Below are 17,454 nucleotides of genomic sequence, written 5' to 3'. Positions count from 1 at the left end.
CCCGTCATGCCCGGCTCCCTCCGAGGCCTCATGTGACCCACCCCCAAGATGGCCGCCGCTGCCGCCCTCTTGTTTTGATGAATAATCTCTGCGCGGGGCAACGGGCGGGAGCTGAGGCCGAGGGACGCGGGAGGCTCCTCACAGGGAGCGGTGGGAGCCGAAGAGCGGGCGGGCTGCGGGCTTTGGGCCGGGGGCGGCGGAGCGGTCGGCTGCTGTTGGGCGAGGCGAGGCCGCCCCGGCGATGCCCTTGTGAGGCGCGGAGGCGGCCGGAGAGCGCTCCGAGGAGCTGCCCGTCGGCGGGGCGGAGGAAGGCGCCCGCCCTCCGTTCGCGTTCACCATTAAGAGGAAGGCGATGGAGGAGCTGAGCGCGGACGAGGTGAGGCGGAGTGCCGGGGGGAGCGGGGCCCTGCGGTGCTGCCGTCCCGGCTGCTTCGTTTGAAGCGCTCCTTTGTGCTGAGCGCCGGCAATCCGTGCGCCTCATGGGTGTGATCGAATCCTTCTTTTATCCGTAGCGAAACGCTTAAAATATCGCTTTGTCAGAGCTGAGGAGCGAGGTGTGTGTGGGGACCGTGTGCCTGGTGCCGTTTGGTTTCCTCACGGTCGCTGGGTTGCAGCCCTTAAGGCCGGGCCTGCTGAGGGAATAGCGCAGCTGCTGCTTATTGCCATGGAGGAGCCGGAGTGTGTCTGTGTGAGGACTCCTGTACACCTCCGCTTTGTTGTTTCTTAATGCTCCACCAGAGCGGAGTTAGGCGGTACAGAAAGCAGCATCCTCACTGGGGTGTTTTGTGTCTCACTGGGGTGTTTTGTGTCTCACTGGGGTGTTTTGTGTCTCACTGGGGTGTTTTGTGTCTCACTGGGGTGTTTGTGTCTCACTGAGGTGCTTCTGTGTCATGTTGTGTGTGAGATCTGTCTGAAAACCCCTCATCTATCAGGGGAGAAAAGTAGCTGCACTTGGAATTAGCTGCCAGGCTCCTGGAGGTGAGGTTGTCTCCTTATACTGAGCTGTATGAAATGTGCAGGTAACAGATTTCATCTTCCAAAGACCAGAGATGAATACAGTCGAATGGTGTTGGGTCTGTAGGTTGTAGGTTAACTTACCACTGCTTACCCTGGGTTTACTTTGTTAAAGCACCAAAGGTGCTCTTCATTACAACCCATACCAAAACCATCAGGGATCTGGGAGAAGCAAAAATCTTTTTGGTGTTTATTTTAGTGTAAGTGCCAGATAACATCATGAGGATTGGGAACTGTATAGGAAATAGCAAAGTCAAGCCAGGTATGGCGTGAAGTGGGACAGAATGAGGTGAATTTGGTGTCTTGTGTATGGCTGTTGAGTAGCTCAAAGTTGTGCTGTCTGCCAATGGACCATGAGCAACATCCCCAGGAAATGAAGCATGCCTTAAGCTTGGTTAACACGTTGTAAGGATACAAATTACAAGCTGCAAAGAATTCCAATTACACTTTATTGGACCGAGGTGGGATTTCTTCTCTGACTACAGAAGTAGAAACATTTTCCTTTAGAAGCTGATGAAGCAGTTCCTACTGAAACAGATGTTGGCTGTGAAATTATGTATAAATCTGAGCTGAGGTGTGTGAGCCCAAGGGAGCAGCTCTGCTGTGTGCTTCAGTTATCGGCTGCCTTGAGCAGGCTGCTATTTTTACATTGGATGTGGCAACATGTCCAGCTAACAGCTTTTTGGAAGCCCATTAAGATCACAAATATATTTCTGAATGTTACTACCCCAAGAATGTATCAAGTAAGAACTGTGCTAATTAATAACACGATTCATAACCTTTTCCATTCAACCAATTAGATTCTTAACTGCGTGTTATGGTGGAGGGAAGGTAGCTTATGGAACAAACTGTGCTGATGTAGTAATTGGTACCAAACAACTTCTTGTTGGGCAATGCAGTGACACAGCGCTTGTCTTAGGTTGCTGTTGCAAGGAGTGCTGCTGAAATGCAGGGTTAGGCGTTGTGGAGGGTATCTTAAACGCTCCTAATAAAATAATTAATCTACAAAATCCCCACGTGTTACCCCGTGGCGCTGTGGTTAGTCATGCAATCCGAAGTGAAGCCGGGTCGCTTTGACTTTGAACTCCTGCAGCTCTGACACGCTCTTTGTGCTACGTGGAGGCAGCGGGCTGCAGCCCAGCGCTGTGCAAACACTGCGTCCTGCAGGCCCAGCACGAGGCCCATGGCACTGTGCCGTCCCCATTGCACATCCTGGCCCATGCAGTGTCCAGGCACAAGTGGATGAACCAGACAGAAGGAATCCATCAGTTCCATGCTGTCCTTCCATGCTTCTGTTTCAGCTTGTGGCTTTGCCTTTCTAGTGTAGCATCGTTGTTTCTTTGCCCCTTTTTTCCCCGCTTAAGTCTCTTAATTTTCAGATCAAATTTCAAGTTTCCTTGAAAACGTAGAGGATTATGATGACCTGGGGCATCAGAGCAGCCAAACCTGGTTCTTTATCAGTCACCTTTGAGAAGTGTGTCTCTTTTGGTATACTCTTTTGGTATAATACTCTTTTGGTATTGGCGTTGGTTGATGATTTGTCATTCCTAAATGGGTAGTGAAATTCTGGGGTTGGTTTCAATTGCTGAATTTTATCTAAAAGCATCTCGATGTCCAGGAGGTTTCTTTGTTACATTCCCTTCTTCAGAAACTTCTTCAGGGCAGGTTACGGTCTGGAGCATTGGTCTGTATGAAGGGTCAGTGCTTCATGGACTAGAGGTGAAATGAGTGACCTCGTGTTTGAATAACATTGACCACAGCTGGTTGTGCCATAGCTCTGGTGGTGGCATTGCCTGCTGCTGTAGGTGAAGAAGTGTAGAGTGGCACAACCAGCTTATTAACCAACAACTCGCTTGTTTGCTTGAAGCTGGGAGGTGATGTAGAGAAGATCTGTGCAAATCAAACCTTGTGAGGCATGTGGCCTCGATTGAATCATCAAGGTCTGACCGTGTTTGAGAATAAATGCATACATTTCTTGGTTAACATGAAGCTTTGGGTGTATTTGTCTGTGCCTCTCTCTCCTGATACAGTTCCAAATCTGACGTCTGATTTAATTTGATCTGTTCTTCCTCCTCTTGGAGTAGTTTTCACAGACCATTATGTGACTGCAGCAATATCTCCTAGACATGGACTTGACACAGATTTTTCTTCACTCTTTAACTTCCCCAGCAGTTCTTCAGGATTGCAAGCAGAAATGCAAACAGGAATTACACCAGTGCTTGGGGATATCAATACCAATAGGGAATAACATGAATAGCTCACTTGTGTCGGGAGCGGACACCCTCAGATGCTTTTACTCCGTGCTTGTTTTCTTTGTACCAGAAGCTTTTGTATCAGATTCTCTGAGGCAGCCTGTAATTATGGATAATTTCTTCTGTATTTTCATTTTTTGCTTAAGGTTTCATGGCTCTCAAATATGAGTTTTGTGAGCTTTATCTTTTATCAGCATCATGTGGTCATGAACAAGCTTTGATAAATATGTTTGTAATAGTTTTCCAAGGGCAAATACTGCTCTGCCCTACTAGTAATGTGAAAACTGACCAAACTCCATTTGGTCAGACTGCTCCAGGTAATGGCAGGTTGCTATTGGCTGTCTTCATTTGCCTCTCAAGATGCTCCTGCCCAGCAGGTGACAAGTAGGGTAGATTTCTAGTGTTGCAGAACTGTCTCAGATAGTATTGCATACAGTCTTCTCTTAACAATATTCAATTGGATCATCTTAAGCAGAATTTTGTTATTAGGGGTTGTGTGGTGTGAGATGAAGGTAAAGGTCGTGTTCCTTTTAGCCCTTTTATCAGATTAACACAGTTTGTTTAATCAAATGCCACAAGAAATCAGGAGGTGTGTTAGAGGTTTTGAAACTGCTGAGCAGTAAATATTAAACCGGTCTTACACAACTGTTAGAGGGATGGGCGCAGAATTCTCCAGTGCCATTTAGGGAATACTGTGCCATTTAGGAGACATAGGGATGGAAAACAATGGAGTGTGTGTGAATGTATGTGCAAATCAGTTTTTCTGTTTGTTTGATGTCCTTTGTGCAGATCCGTCGAAGGCGCCTTGCCCGGCTGGCAGGGGGACCATCGTCCCAGCCCAGCACACCGCTCACATCGCCGCAGAGAGAGACCCCACCTGGGCCACCTGCAGCAGCTCCAACCCCTGGGCCATCCCATAGCCTCGGCCTAAATGTCCACAGCATGACCCCAGCTACCTCACCAATAGGTGCATCAGGTAGGCTGGCCTTTGGGGCAGCAATGATTATTGCCTGTGTGTCGGGTGTTATTATGTGACCCCTCACATTCAGAGCATGAATGCTGTTATTGCCTCTATTTCTGCTGTCATAAAAATGACATTTTGAAAGGAACATTCTGAATTGGTCACTGAAGGTGCTCAAGTCTTCATTTTACCAAATAGAAATGGATTGTTAAAATTCTTCTCCGGGCATCAGTAAAACTAAGGAGAATATTTGAAGTCACCAAAGCTGGTTGAATGTAATGCACTTTTCTATTGGCAAGAAGTACAGTAGGAAAGCCAGCCTCTTCTCCTTGATAAAAAGTGATTTCAGTCTCGCAAGAGAATTTTTATTGATTGACTCCTACATTCATTTTTGCCATGTTCATTTATGATCTTTAATTACTGGCATTTGGCACAATTAAAAGTAGTGGGCTGTGACTGTGCATTATCAATGTGAGAATGAAGTGCTGCTTTCTTTGTGTTGCAGTATTTTTGAAAAGATGAAGGTTTTCCCAATTCCAGTATTAACTGCAGTGGGGACAAGTAGGATATTTACAAATAGCAGTTACTTCAGACCATATGAAGCTCCTTGTCTATTAAAATCAAATACAGAAAGTATGCAAGGTTGGGAGGGTGTGAGGTGCCTGGAAGGGGCTGCTTTCTGCGTATTTTGTTGCCTTGTATCCAGAGCAGGCCAGAGAAAAGCTACCAAAAGCATTTCCTGGGCAAATCTGGTACAGTTGGAATTTAACACTGCGTATTGTCGTCGTGATCATAGGCAGCAACCCAGAAGCAAAGATGTCTTTATTTATTTTGCAGATAGTACAGAGTTCACTTACCATGTTCACTCAGCCTGTGGTTACAGAACTATTTTAATCCCTCTCAGGTCTGACTGTTGCTGAAAGGAGCCTTTCTCTCTGCCTCTCCCCCTGATGTCAGTAGCAAATGTGTGGTGAGGACTTAATCCAGGTGGAAACTAACCCACAAAAAATGTTAGTTTTCAAGCACACACACAATTGTATAAGCGCTAATGCCAACAGAACTGGAGGTGTGGAAGCACATACCTGAAGGTAGAATTGTTCATGTTCTGGCAGACTGGTTTATTGTGGTTAGAAGTGGCTGGACAGTCAAGACCTCAGAGACTTCTGTTGTATGGATTCATCTGTCTGCATTGGACAGTTGCTAATTGCACAGATAAAACTGTGATCACAAGAAACAGAAGGTATCCAGGCAGTGGATTGCTTGTTTCCTGTAGTGCCAGTCATTGCAGCAATTCAGTGATGTGTATTTCTTTGCACATCACAATCAGGGATATGGTTAAATTGGGGGAATAAATCAAGAAGAAAGTGTTTGTAACTGATTATCTGCTGAATTTATTTAGTGTAAATGAGGACTTGGCTAACACTGAGTGCCTTGCAGGAGTTCCTTTGCAGTAGTAGACTAAAATGACTGCAGAGGATTTTAATTTATTTGGACATACAGAAAACAGCCCCAGCAGAACAATGTCCTTGCAAGCATCAATTTTTATATGAAGTTGTATGGGATCAGACTCATACATCAATTTCATGGAATGTGTGCTCAGTTATTTCATGTGACATTTTTAAAGTACTTTGGAGATCCTAGAAATAGTGTTTCAATGACAGCCCCACATACTGGGCCTGTGATCTTCATAACTTCTGCATGCTACTGTGCTTGCATTTATGGTTGTTGGTTTTTTTTCTTTTTTTAAGGAAAACTGGAATTTCAGGTGCCAGTTGTTTTATTGTATGCCTCATCCATCATGATGATACAATTAAATTCTGGAAGATTTATTGTGAAAAGATGGTAGGTAGACAGTTGGCTTAAAGAGGCCTGTTAATGAGCGCTCCAGATTCTCTTCGCCATGATAAAACCTCATTTGCTCTAGTTCCTTGCTCTAGTTTGGGAAGAGGTGGGAGGTTTGTACCTTGGCAAGACTCATGGAAGACTGTCTCTTTCTCTGAGAGGTATTGAGGGAAAACCAGGCTGTCAGTGGGATATCTTAAATCAATGGTGTGCTGGAATACCTGCAGCCAGCCTTCCCCTGCCATGGGCACTGTATTTCTGCTAGGTGTTATCTGTGGGGAAATTACATCACAGACGTTCTGCTTTCAAAAGTTGCCTTTATTTAGTTTGCAACCCAACTGAACTCAGTCCAGAGGCTGTGCTTGGTATTTCTATATCCATAGGTTTCACGTAGAGACTGTTGGGCCTTGGGGATTTTCCCCTCCTGCAAAGACTTCCAGTGTCAGAACTGCAATATCCATCCCTAAAACTCCAGGACTGGATGAAGTAGTTGTCTGGTTAGAAGTAGACTTGACATTTTCCTGTTTCCTGGGTGAAGTCTGTTGCAGGCATTTAATATTGGCATATAAGTAGTTCAGTGATAATAAACTTTGCTTGGAGGATTTTGTCTTCTATCTGTTCCTCTTCATAGAGAAAATCTAATGTGCTCAGGAATGTTGTTTGGATGTTGCTTATGGATGAGGGATAATACCCAGTTACAGCCTTGAAGATACTAAACAAAGCAGAGAAGCCTCGAACAAAGCAGTAAAATGTGAATTCAGCAAGTATTTTGTGGGTGGTGAGCACCAGTTACGTGTGTATTTCATGTTGTCTTACTGCACTGCAGTGTACTTCTGAGGATGGCTCCAGTTACAGAACGTGGCTGTTTAAATATTCTGCTTGTTAAATTCTTTTCTGAATACCAGTGCAAGTTATTTTTTTTCCATTTTTTTTTTAATCCGAGGGCTTTTGATATAGTAATTCCCAATCTAATACAAGGAGAAATTAAATATAAATTGTTTCTACGCACAGGAATGTAGAGAATGAGTTGGAATGATGCAGGGAAGCTACATTTCCTACCTCGCATGCTGAATTTCACCATCTTCTAAATGATTTTTTCCTTCTGCATTCTTTATTTCCTGAAGAATGAATTGTTTCAGGATCTTGAAATGCTTTGGGAAGCATTCAGAAAGTGTTACTGCCGGGAGTGCGGGACAAGTTGGCACTTCTCAGTAGTGACACAAACAGAGTTGGTGCTGGAATTTAAAAATAGGTTGTGAATCTGGTCTTACACTTCCCACCTGAAACCTAATACTCTTTAGGGAATGTCTTGTAAACAGCAGGCGAGGAACCCAGAGGAGTAAATTCACTGCACTGTTCTTTTTAAGCAGACAACTCCTTTTCCTTCAAGGAGTTTGGCTGCTGACATGCGAGTACCTGACACTGATGGGACTGTGGTTGCATCTTTCAATTAGTGCTGTTTTATTATGAAACACAGCTTTGAGCCAGTGTCACTGGATAGAAATTTTAGGAATAGACCACACTGAAGAGCCCTGTCTATTTAGATGCTTGTAGGACTCCCTCAGCTTCCAGTGTTCCTGAGCATAGCGCTTTTTCTGCATTGCTTGTAATTAAGCATCTCTTTCCTCATACCTTTCTGGCCTGTAATGTTTCTCCTAAGAATCTTCACTGCAAAGTGAATCCATTGCTTTGTATCGTAAAGCTCATCATTCAAAGCCATGTTGCATATTGGTGTGCATTTGTTAGTGTTGCAGAATGAGAATATTACGTGGTTCCGGTGATAGAGATGAAAATGAAAGAGTAGTGTCTCTGTACAGAGGGCAGTTGATGCTACGTGTTTGTAACCTTCCTACAGACTTTCTGGAATTGGGAACGTGGCAGTCATTTTTGCTGTTTTTTTTTTTATTAACATTTTATAAACTATTTTTATTTTTTTTAATGTTATTCATGCATTTGTTAAAATGCTTCAGAATCCCCCAGCGAGGTGACTTGATCTTCCAGTGGTCTCCTTTGGAAGTTCCATGTATGTTGCATTTTAGTGTATGGATTTGAAGCACTCATGCAACTGAAGAAAGGGAGGAAGCATGTTGAGTGAATGGGCCTAGTGTTCCTTTATCTTCTCTCTGGCTTCATTCTGAGCACTGTTATAAATCCATGCTAATTGATTAACTTGTTGGAGTCACATTTAAGTATAACTTAAATCTGACATCATTCACTTAGCTAGCTACACTATATGCAGGTTTTAAAACCAAGTGGTTTTCTAGAGCTATTTATAATGAAATGACTCTCTGAGCACTGAATGCAAAATTCGTTTTGTTCTCTATATTACAATACAGGTAAGCATTTCTATATTGCTGCTGTAAAGAGTGGTTGAAAATATGATTCTCTACAGTCAAATGTGGTTTTAATTAACATTTATTTCCTGTCGCATTACTAAGGATGCGCAACAGCAGGACTGAAAACCAGTATTTCCTCACCTTTTCCATCCACATAACTGTGTCATGTCTTCTCGTCTCTGTGATGGTAACCTTGGTGGTGCCTTTTTTTAGGAGTAGCCCACCGAAGCCAGAGCAGCGAAGGAGTGAGTTCACTCAGCAGTTCTCCATCAAACAGCCTTGAAACACAATCTCAGTCTCTCTCTCGGTCTCAGAGTATGGATATTGATAGTGTCTCCTGTGAAAAAAGGTAAAAATTAAAAGAAAGAATCATGATGATGAAAAAAAAGTTGGCATGTATAAGCTAACAAATACTGCACCTTGCTAATCAACAAAAGCACTTAGACAAGAAAGCATTCTGCTGTTTCTCACCTCCAACCAGGTTAATGCAATACGTTTAAGTGCTTAAAAATGGCACACTGTTTAGACCATTGTAGTGATGTCCCTAGTCTGTCTTTCATGGTAACTCGTGACCTCAAATGATGAAAGGCAGAGCATCAGCTTAGATGTTAAATGATGAGCATATCTGTTGGGGATGATTCAACTGCTCTATTTAAAAGAGTTTACATTATAGAATGTGACAGGTGTGTGGCTTGTATTGCCTTCTGAAGAAATCTAGTGCTGTGTTCTTTGAATTCAGAGTAAATGTAATTTGAGAAGTATTTATCAACTTGTGACTTTTAATTGCTGTTTGTGTGTATGGCTGTTCCTATTGCATTGGTTTTCTCTCTGCTGCGTAAGGTGATATTCCTTCTGTTAGTATCTTACAGAGGACTGTGCAGCTTTCTGCAAGCTGATGGACTTTTCCTCTTGTTTCTACTTGCAGTATGTCCCAGGTTGATGTGGATTCAGGAATTGAGAACATGGAAGTGGATGAGAATGATCGCAGGGAGAAAAGGAGTCTGACTGATAAGGTTAGCTTGCTTATGTTAACCTTTTTCTTCCATTACATATGTAGTTTATTGTAACATCAGCCTTCAGAATTTCATAGCAGACCTTCAAATTAAGCAATTTGGATATAACTGTGCTGGTTGTTTTTTTTTTCCCATACATTATAGCAGCATATGCTTTTCTTTTTTACCTTGCTGCATTTTTCCACACTGATGTGTTGTTACCTGAGTGCAGCTTTGCAGCCTGTGACATTCCTTTGTTTTGCCACGTCTGCTCTTCTTTCTTAAAATGGACAGTGTTGTTTTTTGGAAAAGCTTCTTTACTAGAACCGTATTTGGCTGATTATCCCAAAAAGTGGAACAGGAACAAGGGTTTAGAATGGACGGCTGATGTAGTATATTAACTTGCAGTGAGTTCAGCAACCTCTGTTTTGATTGTGCTTTTTTGAGAGGCTGAAGCGAGCTTTCAGATGTCATCTATGGAAAAACTTCACTGAATTCCTTCATAAAAAATTTATGGGAAGGAAAAAAAATCAGAACCTCTAATATCAGAACTCTGTTCGGAATTTGTCAGAAATAGGTTTATTAATGATTTTTGGAAACTGAAGAAAATGCTTTATTTTATATCCTACAAAAGTCATCTGTTCGTGTCTGTATCTATTTTCTTTTAAATGCAGTAAGCCTGAATAAATGCTTCTTAAGATACTTTAGAAGAATGTTGCTGATTATTTACACAGCTTTTAGAGGCACTCTGAGTACTCCTTTATATACTGTGCGTGCTGAAGTAATGCTGCATAATAGGATTTTCTTCTTAATGTTATATGGAAAATAAGAATGTTTAGCTGTTGAGGTTTAGACAGGAGGTGTAACTATTTTAAGTAGAAAGAGGAAGAAAGAAGATACAAAGCTTTAATTCACTTGTAAGATTGTCCTCTTTGTCATTTGATTTTAAGGTCCATGTGAAATAAAGCCTCAAAGAAATGGGACGTTGGGGTAGGGAAGTTTCTACAGTTCTTGCAGTGCTCATTAGATGCCTTTGTTTATTCCCAATCTGTCAGTAGAAAGCTCTGTTGGGAGAAGCCTGGCTTCACGCCATCCAGCAATAACCCTGCTGCAGAATCCTCTCCAGTCAGCTCCTAGCTGCAAAGCAGGCAGCTGGACAGCTTGCATTGTGCTGCTTTGAAATAAACAGCTTGGAATCAAGGACAGTCTTCAGTGGGGAGGGGCTCAGTGGAAAGTAAAGCAAAGCTCCACCAACTTGGCTCATTTCCTCGTAGCTTTTTTATGTCTCCAAATACATAAGTTATCTGCATTGGAAATGGTATCAGTAGTAAAGCCTTCTCTGCAGAAGTAAGTTCAAGAGGAAGAATTACGTGAAAGGCTGTACAGTACCAGTAGTCAAATGTCCAGAAGTCAAATGTGTTAATGACTCAGCATCTCTGGTTTGTGAAACGGTTTGAAGAAAAGCATCTGAAAAGGTGCTGGTAGTTGGTAGAAATCTCTGTTCAGTCAAGGTTTACCTGCTGGCAATTATGTGATGTCCAATTAAGGGAAAAAACTGTTCAGTGTTGCCCATTTTTATCAACCTACATTTTATTGTTCCTCATTTCTTGTAACAAGCTGTTTAAAGAAGACCTGCATGTGATACAACTGTGACTTGACCAGTGTAATTATAATTAATGCAAATAATTTTATTTTATTTTTTCCCCAACGGAGGAACCTCTGTCTGGGTCCGAGGTGTCCGAGGAGCAAGCTTTACAGCTGGTCTGTAAAATCTTCAGAGTCTCTTGGAAGGACCGAGACAGAGACGTTATCTTCCTGAATTCTCTCTCTGCTCAGTTTAAGCAGAACCCAAAAGAAGGTAGGAACCTGAGCTGTTGCCACTGTTTGAGGTGGTGTTGGGTGACATGTTCTTTAGCTTTTTGTCTCTTTGCTTGATTTCAGTGTTAGGAGAAAAGTTCATCAGGTGCCAGCAGATGTAGCAGGAAATGTGGTACCCAGAAAGGAACATGGGAAAGATTGGTCATATTTCCTGTTGTAGTCAATCATTGCCATCTCACTGGTTCTTTCTCCCATTGTCACACCAATGTGATGATAATGCAACAAGACCGGATTTTTTCAGAAAGCTTTTATTCACTTAATGGGTTATCTTGAATCGTAATCAATATTTAATGGTCCATGTGATAAGCTAAAAATTTTGGACTATATCATGTAATGTTACATTTTGCCAGCTATAGGTTCAAATATTTTCTTATCTGGGTGTATGTGGTTCCGTGTGCATTCTTCTTTCACAGCATGTCTTGCCCAAAGCAGTAGCAGAGTGGGGAAAATATGAGATGGACAAGGCAGTTCTAATAGTGAGTAGTAACATCAGGTCACCTGTGATCCTTTGGTACTTTCCACGGGAGTTATAATTATGTGTGGTTGTATCTTCACAACTTTGTTAATGCAGACAACATTAGTTGTAAGATTCAGTTTCTTTTGCTAAGAGAAACGCTTGGTTCACGCATGCAAATTACTGTCCTGATAATAATCTCTGGTATTTACATCTCTGACTAATATGTAGTTGAAGGCAGTAAGCAGGAGTACTAAATCACTTCTTTTATTCCTAACAGTGTTTTCGGATTTTAAGGACTTGATCGGACAGATCTTGATGGAAGTGCTGATGATGTCCACCCAGTCAAGGGATGAAAACCCATTTGCCAGTCTGACAGCTACATCACAGCCAATTGCTGCAGCTGCCCGGTCTCCTGACAGAAGCCTGATTTTAAACACGGGCTCCAACCCAGGAACCAGCCCTATGTTCTGTAACGTGGGCTCCTTTGGTTCCAGTTCATTATCCAGGTGACTTCTAACTGAATATTGATCTCACTTGAATATTGGTTTGTAGACTTAGAGAGGCATAAAAGTATCCCAAGAGTGATAAACAGAATAGATTTTAGAGGTTTTTCACTGTTTTTCTTGTGAGCCTTTTGGTTATATTGCCATGTTTGATGGGGTAAAGCCATGTAGTTGGTTCCTTCTGAGAAGTATCTCTAATTTACATCAGCAAAGGCTGAGGCTCTTAATGTGTGAATTGTGACATAGTTGTATTTAGCATTAATATAAAGGATTAATGTGTGTGAGCTGCAGAACCAGAACTGAAGAGTCATCTGGAGGGGAAGGGCATCTGCTGCTCACTTTATCTTTCTCACCCTTTTTCTTCATATCCTAAATATTGCTTTTTTTTTTTTTTTTTTTTTTTCTTTTTCCCCTGTAACTGGTTTAGTCTCTATGGGACTAGTCCAGCTCCTACTACCAATTTCACAAGCTATGTACCAATGACTGGTTCATCTCTTACCCCACCAGCCAGTTCAGTTGCCACCACATCTGTGCCTTCCATTACTGTCAGCTCTCACCTCACAGCAACCAGCCCTTCTTGGACCCAGCCTTCCTCTCCGAGGTACCGGCCATATACTGTTGCCCATTCTGGAGGCTTTTCAGCTTCTTCTACCCCACGTTCCTTGAATATTTCCATCCCAGCTAGTTCAAGTCCTCCAGTTATGGCTGCTAGCCCTCCAGCCATGCCACTCACTGCACCCAGACAGAGACCCACGACCATGGGTCCGCCTTTGTTTACTGCTTCACCCAGTACCTTGCGCAGGCGTTCATCTTTACTGAACAGGATTCCTTCTAGGTATTTCACAAGAACAGAAGAGTGTTTTTAATGTGTGCTGTGCAGGGTGTGGCATGATCGTGCAATTTGGAAGAACTGGTGTTTGTGCTGAGCTCACCCTACTCACCTGGACTTGATTCTCTGTTTCATTTTGTGCTAATACTTTGACTTGCTAACATGCACTCTTTGCCAAAAAATCCTTAGGCAGTCTCTGTGAGCTTTTGAGGAGTAATGCAATTATTTTAGAGGTAACAACATTATATCTATTTCCTGCTCGTTTTACATCTGTCCCATTTAAACTATTATGATTCTATGATAAACTATTAGCTTTCTGTTCATTTGCTTCTGCTGGGTAGTAAACCAAGCAGACATCCTGCTCTGAAAACAGTTTTCTCAGTTGGGCAGTAGCTGATTTGCTGAAAGCTGTTACATGCTGGACTGTGTTAGGTTCCATTCCCCAGTGCATACATTTAAATTACAGATCAGTCTGTTTCTGTGGGCTAGGCCAAGTACTGCTGCACTCTATGTCTGGCTGCTCTTAGAATCCCTGTTCACTGCAGGAGGTCAATTGAGCAGCACAGTTTTGGATCCACTGCTGAACAGTTTGGTAGCTTAGGCCAATTTATTTTTTTTAAATAAGATCTTCAAACTTATTTTTACATTTTTGGATTGTGAATTTGAGGTGTTCTGGTATGTGAATAACTTGTGGTGTCATGGTAGTACTGCCTTAGTTTATACTAATACGAGCTGCCTGGCTGCATGCTTAGAGAAGATGTTTTTTAGCAGACTTAAAAGAAAAGCTGTTGTGTTCTTTCCTTTTGGTGTAAAGAAAACCAATCTGATGGCCTTTTTCATTTCTGTTGTGGTAGTATATACGACAACCCTTTCTCCCTCCTCTTCCTTGGCGTTTCTGATGTGTCTGAGGACAGTAGTGATGAAGAAAATGAAGATGATGATTTTTCTTGTGTCCAGTTTGGGTCCAGGTATCGGAGCAAGAGAACGTAACCTGCATGTCTGGTTGTGTAGGAACTAACAGTATGAGTAGTGCCAAGTGTTCTTCAAAGTAACTTGGGAAATGAGTAAAGCCAAGCAGGTGACCAGCGTTGTTTGTCAGAAGGCATATAAACACATGTAATGAATACTAGTTAGTCAGCTTGCTTTTTTTTCTTTCCTTTGAAGAGATGACTGGGATTAAGGAAATGTTAATCATGCTGCCTTTTAAGTTTAATGAGCACAGTTTCTGAAATGTTGTTTGTGTTGAACTCCTCATTGACTATGAGTAGGAGGAGTAATATTTACCCATGGTTGTAATTTTAAAACCAGTGGTACATCATGTTGCATATTCTCCTATCAAAAGTTGGAACATGGGGACGTTAGTTAAAATGTAATGGAAAAAAGCCAGCTGATGCAGAGAGAGTTGTTCTGCTGTAGATTGCTCAGCATCTGAGATCTCTCTCTGTCTGATAAAGAAAACACCTGGAAGTTGGAGCCTTTGGGGGGCTGCGACTGTTTGTGGTGTGGGCAGCAGGGTGTTCTGCTGTAAAACAGAAGCTTGGGAGTCGTAGAGCAAAAGCCTTCCACTTGTGTGACTCTGAGATAGATGGAAACAAGCTGAGGGTTGTGCCTAGTTCTGTATGGAGGCTGCAAAAATAGCACAGCCTGCAGAACACCAGATGTGCCAAGGAAAACAAAGCTTTTGGAGACGTGAACGCGGTGGGATCTTCTTTAGTTCTACCTCCCATTGCTGAGTGAGCCTGCAATGTCTTGGCTCAAGTGGGGAGTTTTCCCATTAAATATGAGGTTTTGGCGTGGAAAAAGGGCAGCTCTCCTTCAAGACAGTTTGACATATCCGAGTGGTTTGTGTTCTTCCTTGATGAAAATGTTTCTTCTCCTTTTAAAATCCGATGCTCATTACCTTCACTGCATGTGCTACAGCTTCTGAAGAAATGCCCGATTCTTTTGGATCAGCTCATATTGCAGAAGGGGGATCTGTTTTGTTTAAAACCATGTATTTCAGGAAAACTTTATGAAAAATGATACTTCAGTTGCCTTGCTAGTATGGCAGAACGTTTCCTCTGAGCATTCCAGTTCCTGATTATGACTGGTAGTGGTTCGGAGGTGCCCTCTGGCACGTTGTCTTGTTCTAATAGGCAGAGCTTGTGGCAGTTTCCTAACATCTAAGGGCAGCACAGTGTGAGTTATGAACGCTATGTGCATGGTAACAACTGGGAGGGAAGGACTTATTTCAGACTTTCAATCCTTTGGGAAGTATTTTAGTTAAAGCAGAAGTCAGGGAAAAGCTAATTGCTTGAACCTTTTAATATTAGACTAGGTCTAGACTTAAGGAATTATTCTGGGATGTCAAGGAATGCCATAAAAGACTTGGTACAAGATAATCTTACCCCCTCCAGAGTTTGTCTGTGATTATTTCTTTAATGTGCTGGGACGCTACAACTAAAATCAGTGAGCTAGAATACCTTCTGCTGGCATCTCCCTTTTCCCATCTAATTTCAGAAGAGAGAACTTGGTGACAGAGGTTTATGCTTTGTTTGTGTGCATACTTGGAATTTAGGTTTCATTTTCCCCACTGTTTTGTTTAATTTTCTATGGTTAGTTAGCAGTTTTATCTTAATATTAGATTGAGTTGAATGGCCTTTGGTAAGGATTTCTAAGGCTGCTATGCTTCTGAAATCTTGGTTTATTATGTCCTGGTGTTCTACAGACAGCAATAAGATGTTAAGTTATGAACACAAGTGACTGTTCAATTATGCAACAACTTGCAGTCTGAAAATAGCAAGGCACTCAGTATGTGCGTGGAGGATGTATGAGCCCTGCATCGCAATAATTTCAGTTACTGCTGCAGTGAAATCATTCACAGAATGACTAATTATAGAAATAGTAGTTTTAGGACAAATTGGTTTCTTAAAAGAGAAACTTCAAAGCCGAGTGTGGGAAGTCAGGTCTAAAAGAAGCAATAAAAAAATGGAGGCATGGTTTCATGGTAACCCAGGACTGCCTCATTGGAGATACCTTTTACAAGGGTTAGTGTCAGTATCGTAACTGAAAACAAATTATCTCTGCAAAAGAAACTGTTGCTGCTAGAATTTCTTTGTTAGCATGCTCAGCTGCCAAATGCTTATCAAGTAGTAACCTTTGTGTGATGTATTGGTTGGACTGTAAAGCTTGTGCAATAGCTTTGTACAGATAGATTATTACAGCATAAATTATTTTACAGCATGTAGGAAGTTATACTTTGTAGTCTAAACATGTTTTTTAAAAGCTGCATATAAGAAGAAATGCTGTTATTTTGTCAGTTTAAGGACTTGTAAAGGGGTCTTCATTTAAATCCAGCTTGATTTTGCACCAGTTTTCTGTAGCGAGGAACAGTAGTAAATCACCCACATGGTTTTTTCTTTATGGGTTTAGTTTAATGTTTACAATATTGCTGTTTTAATCCTTTTCCCCTGTAGCTGCGCTGCTCACCAACATGGCGTATCTTACTACAAGGGAATCAAAATGAACCGAGCTGAGATTAAATAATCTCAGATGTGGAAGTGATAAATGAAACAGTTGCTTGGATACAATAGCCTTCTGTTTTTGATTCTCCTCCCTTGGAATACGTAACATGGCAATCTGTAGCTCTCACGTGTAAACCAAGGTCTCATCTTTGCTGCTGGAGGCTTATACATTCTTATGGCAAGTTTGAGAGTTGGTGCAGGTTCATAACTTCCTTCGTGTTATGGACAGAGACCATAGGAGCTGTGAGGAGATCCGCATCACTGCATGGAAGTGTTGTGTTATTACAGGGCCTATAACAGTGTTGACATCGAGTATGACATAAAGGCTGTTCACTTCCAATGTTGCTACGTAATAAAAAGATTGATTCCCGTTAAGTTTTTGCACCTCATTGCCCATTCTGACAACGTACTCATTTAACAGCGTAATTGATTCTTTGGTAGTGTTGCAGTGCAGCTGACTTTATTTTGAGTTGGATAACCTGAAAAGGAAAGCCTCACAGGAATGGTCTTAATTGTTGAGAAGGCTGCATGTCGGTTGGAATGGAGTCTTCAGAGAATTGGTCAGGAGCTTGTGAGTTACTTGGCTGTGCAGCACTGAAGAGCTGGACCTTACGTTCTGTTTCTTTTTTTTATGTGTGTGTTTTAAAGTGTGGGTGGCTCTGGCAGCTCAAGTGTTTGCGATTCCTGCAGTGACCACTTCACCATTGAAAACTGTAAGGAGACAGAGATGCTGAACTACCTCATTGAGTGTTTTGACCGGGTTGGAATAGAAGAGAGAAAAGCACCAAAGGTAAATTTAAGAACATCATTTTTGAGTCTTCTGTATGTTTTATATGTCTAAAACAAGCAGAGCTAGAAGTTACTCTTCCTCTTTGGAAGGTACCCTT

The 17,454-nt window shown here is 42.0% G+C and overlaps 1 protein-coding gene across 5 annotated transcripts in view; it reads left to right on the top strand.

Annotated features, from left to right (window-relative positions):
- Positions 1 to 22: 22 nt before the first annotated feature.
- UBE4B (ubiquitination factor E4B) overlaps positions 23 to 17,454 on the top strand; it is a 35,444-nt gene continuing 18,012 nt past the window's right edge. Inside the window, exons 1-9 of one of the 5 annotated variants that reach the window (XM_085509020.1) lie at positions 23 to 376; positions 4,056 to 4,242; positions 8,619 to 8,754; positions 9,331 to 9,418; positions 11,111 to 11,255; positions 12,010 to 12,238; positions 12,663 to 12,836; positions 13,919 to 14,032; positions 17,216 to 17,357. In XM_085509020.1, coding sequence (XP_085365146.1) covers positions 353 to 376; positions 4,056 to 4,242; positions 8,619 to 8,754; positions 9,331 to 9,418; positions 11,111 to 11,255; positions 12,010 to 12,238; positions 12,663 to 12,836; positions 13,919 to 14,032; positions 17,216 to 17,357 — 1,239 coding nt within the window. In that variant the 5' untranslated portion in view covers positions 23 to 352. Of the gene's footprint in view, positions 377 to 4,055; positions 4,243 to 8,618; positions 8,755 to 9,330; positions 9,419 to 11,110; positions 11,256 to 12,009; positions 12,239 to 12,662; positions 13,071 to 13,918; positions 14,033 to 17,215; positions 17,358 to 17,454 lie in introns of all 5 variants that reach the window. The other 4 variants (XM_015882401.3, XM_015882402.3, XM_085509019.1 and 1 more) reach the window with 4 other exon arrangements.

The sequence above is a fragment of the Coturnix japonica genome, chromosome 9 (assembly GCF_054131305.1).
Source record: "Coturnix japonica strain WE chromosome 9, WE-NBRP24, whole genome shotgun sequence".
NCBI lineage: Eukaryota > Metazoa > Chordata > Aves > Galliformes > Phasianidae > Coturnix > Coturnix japonica.
Note: the sequence above shows the minus strand (reverse complement) of the source record. Positions and strands in the feature narration are given on the sequence as shown.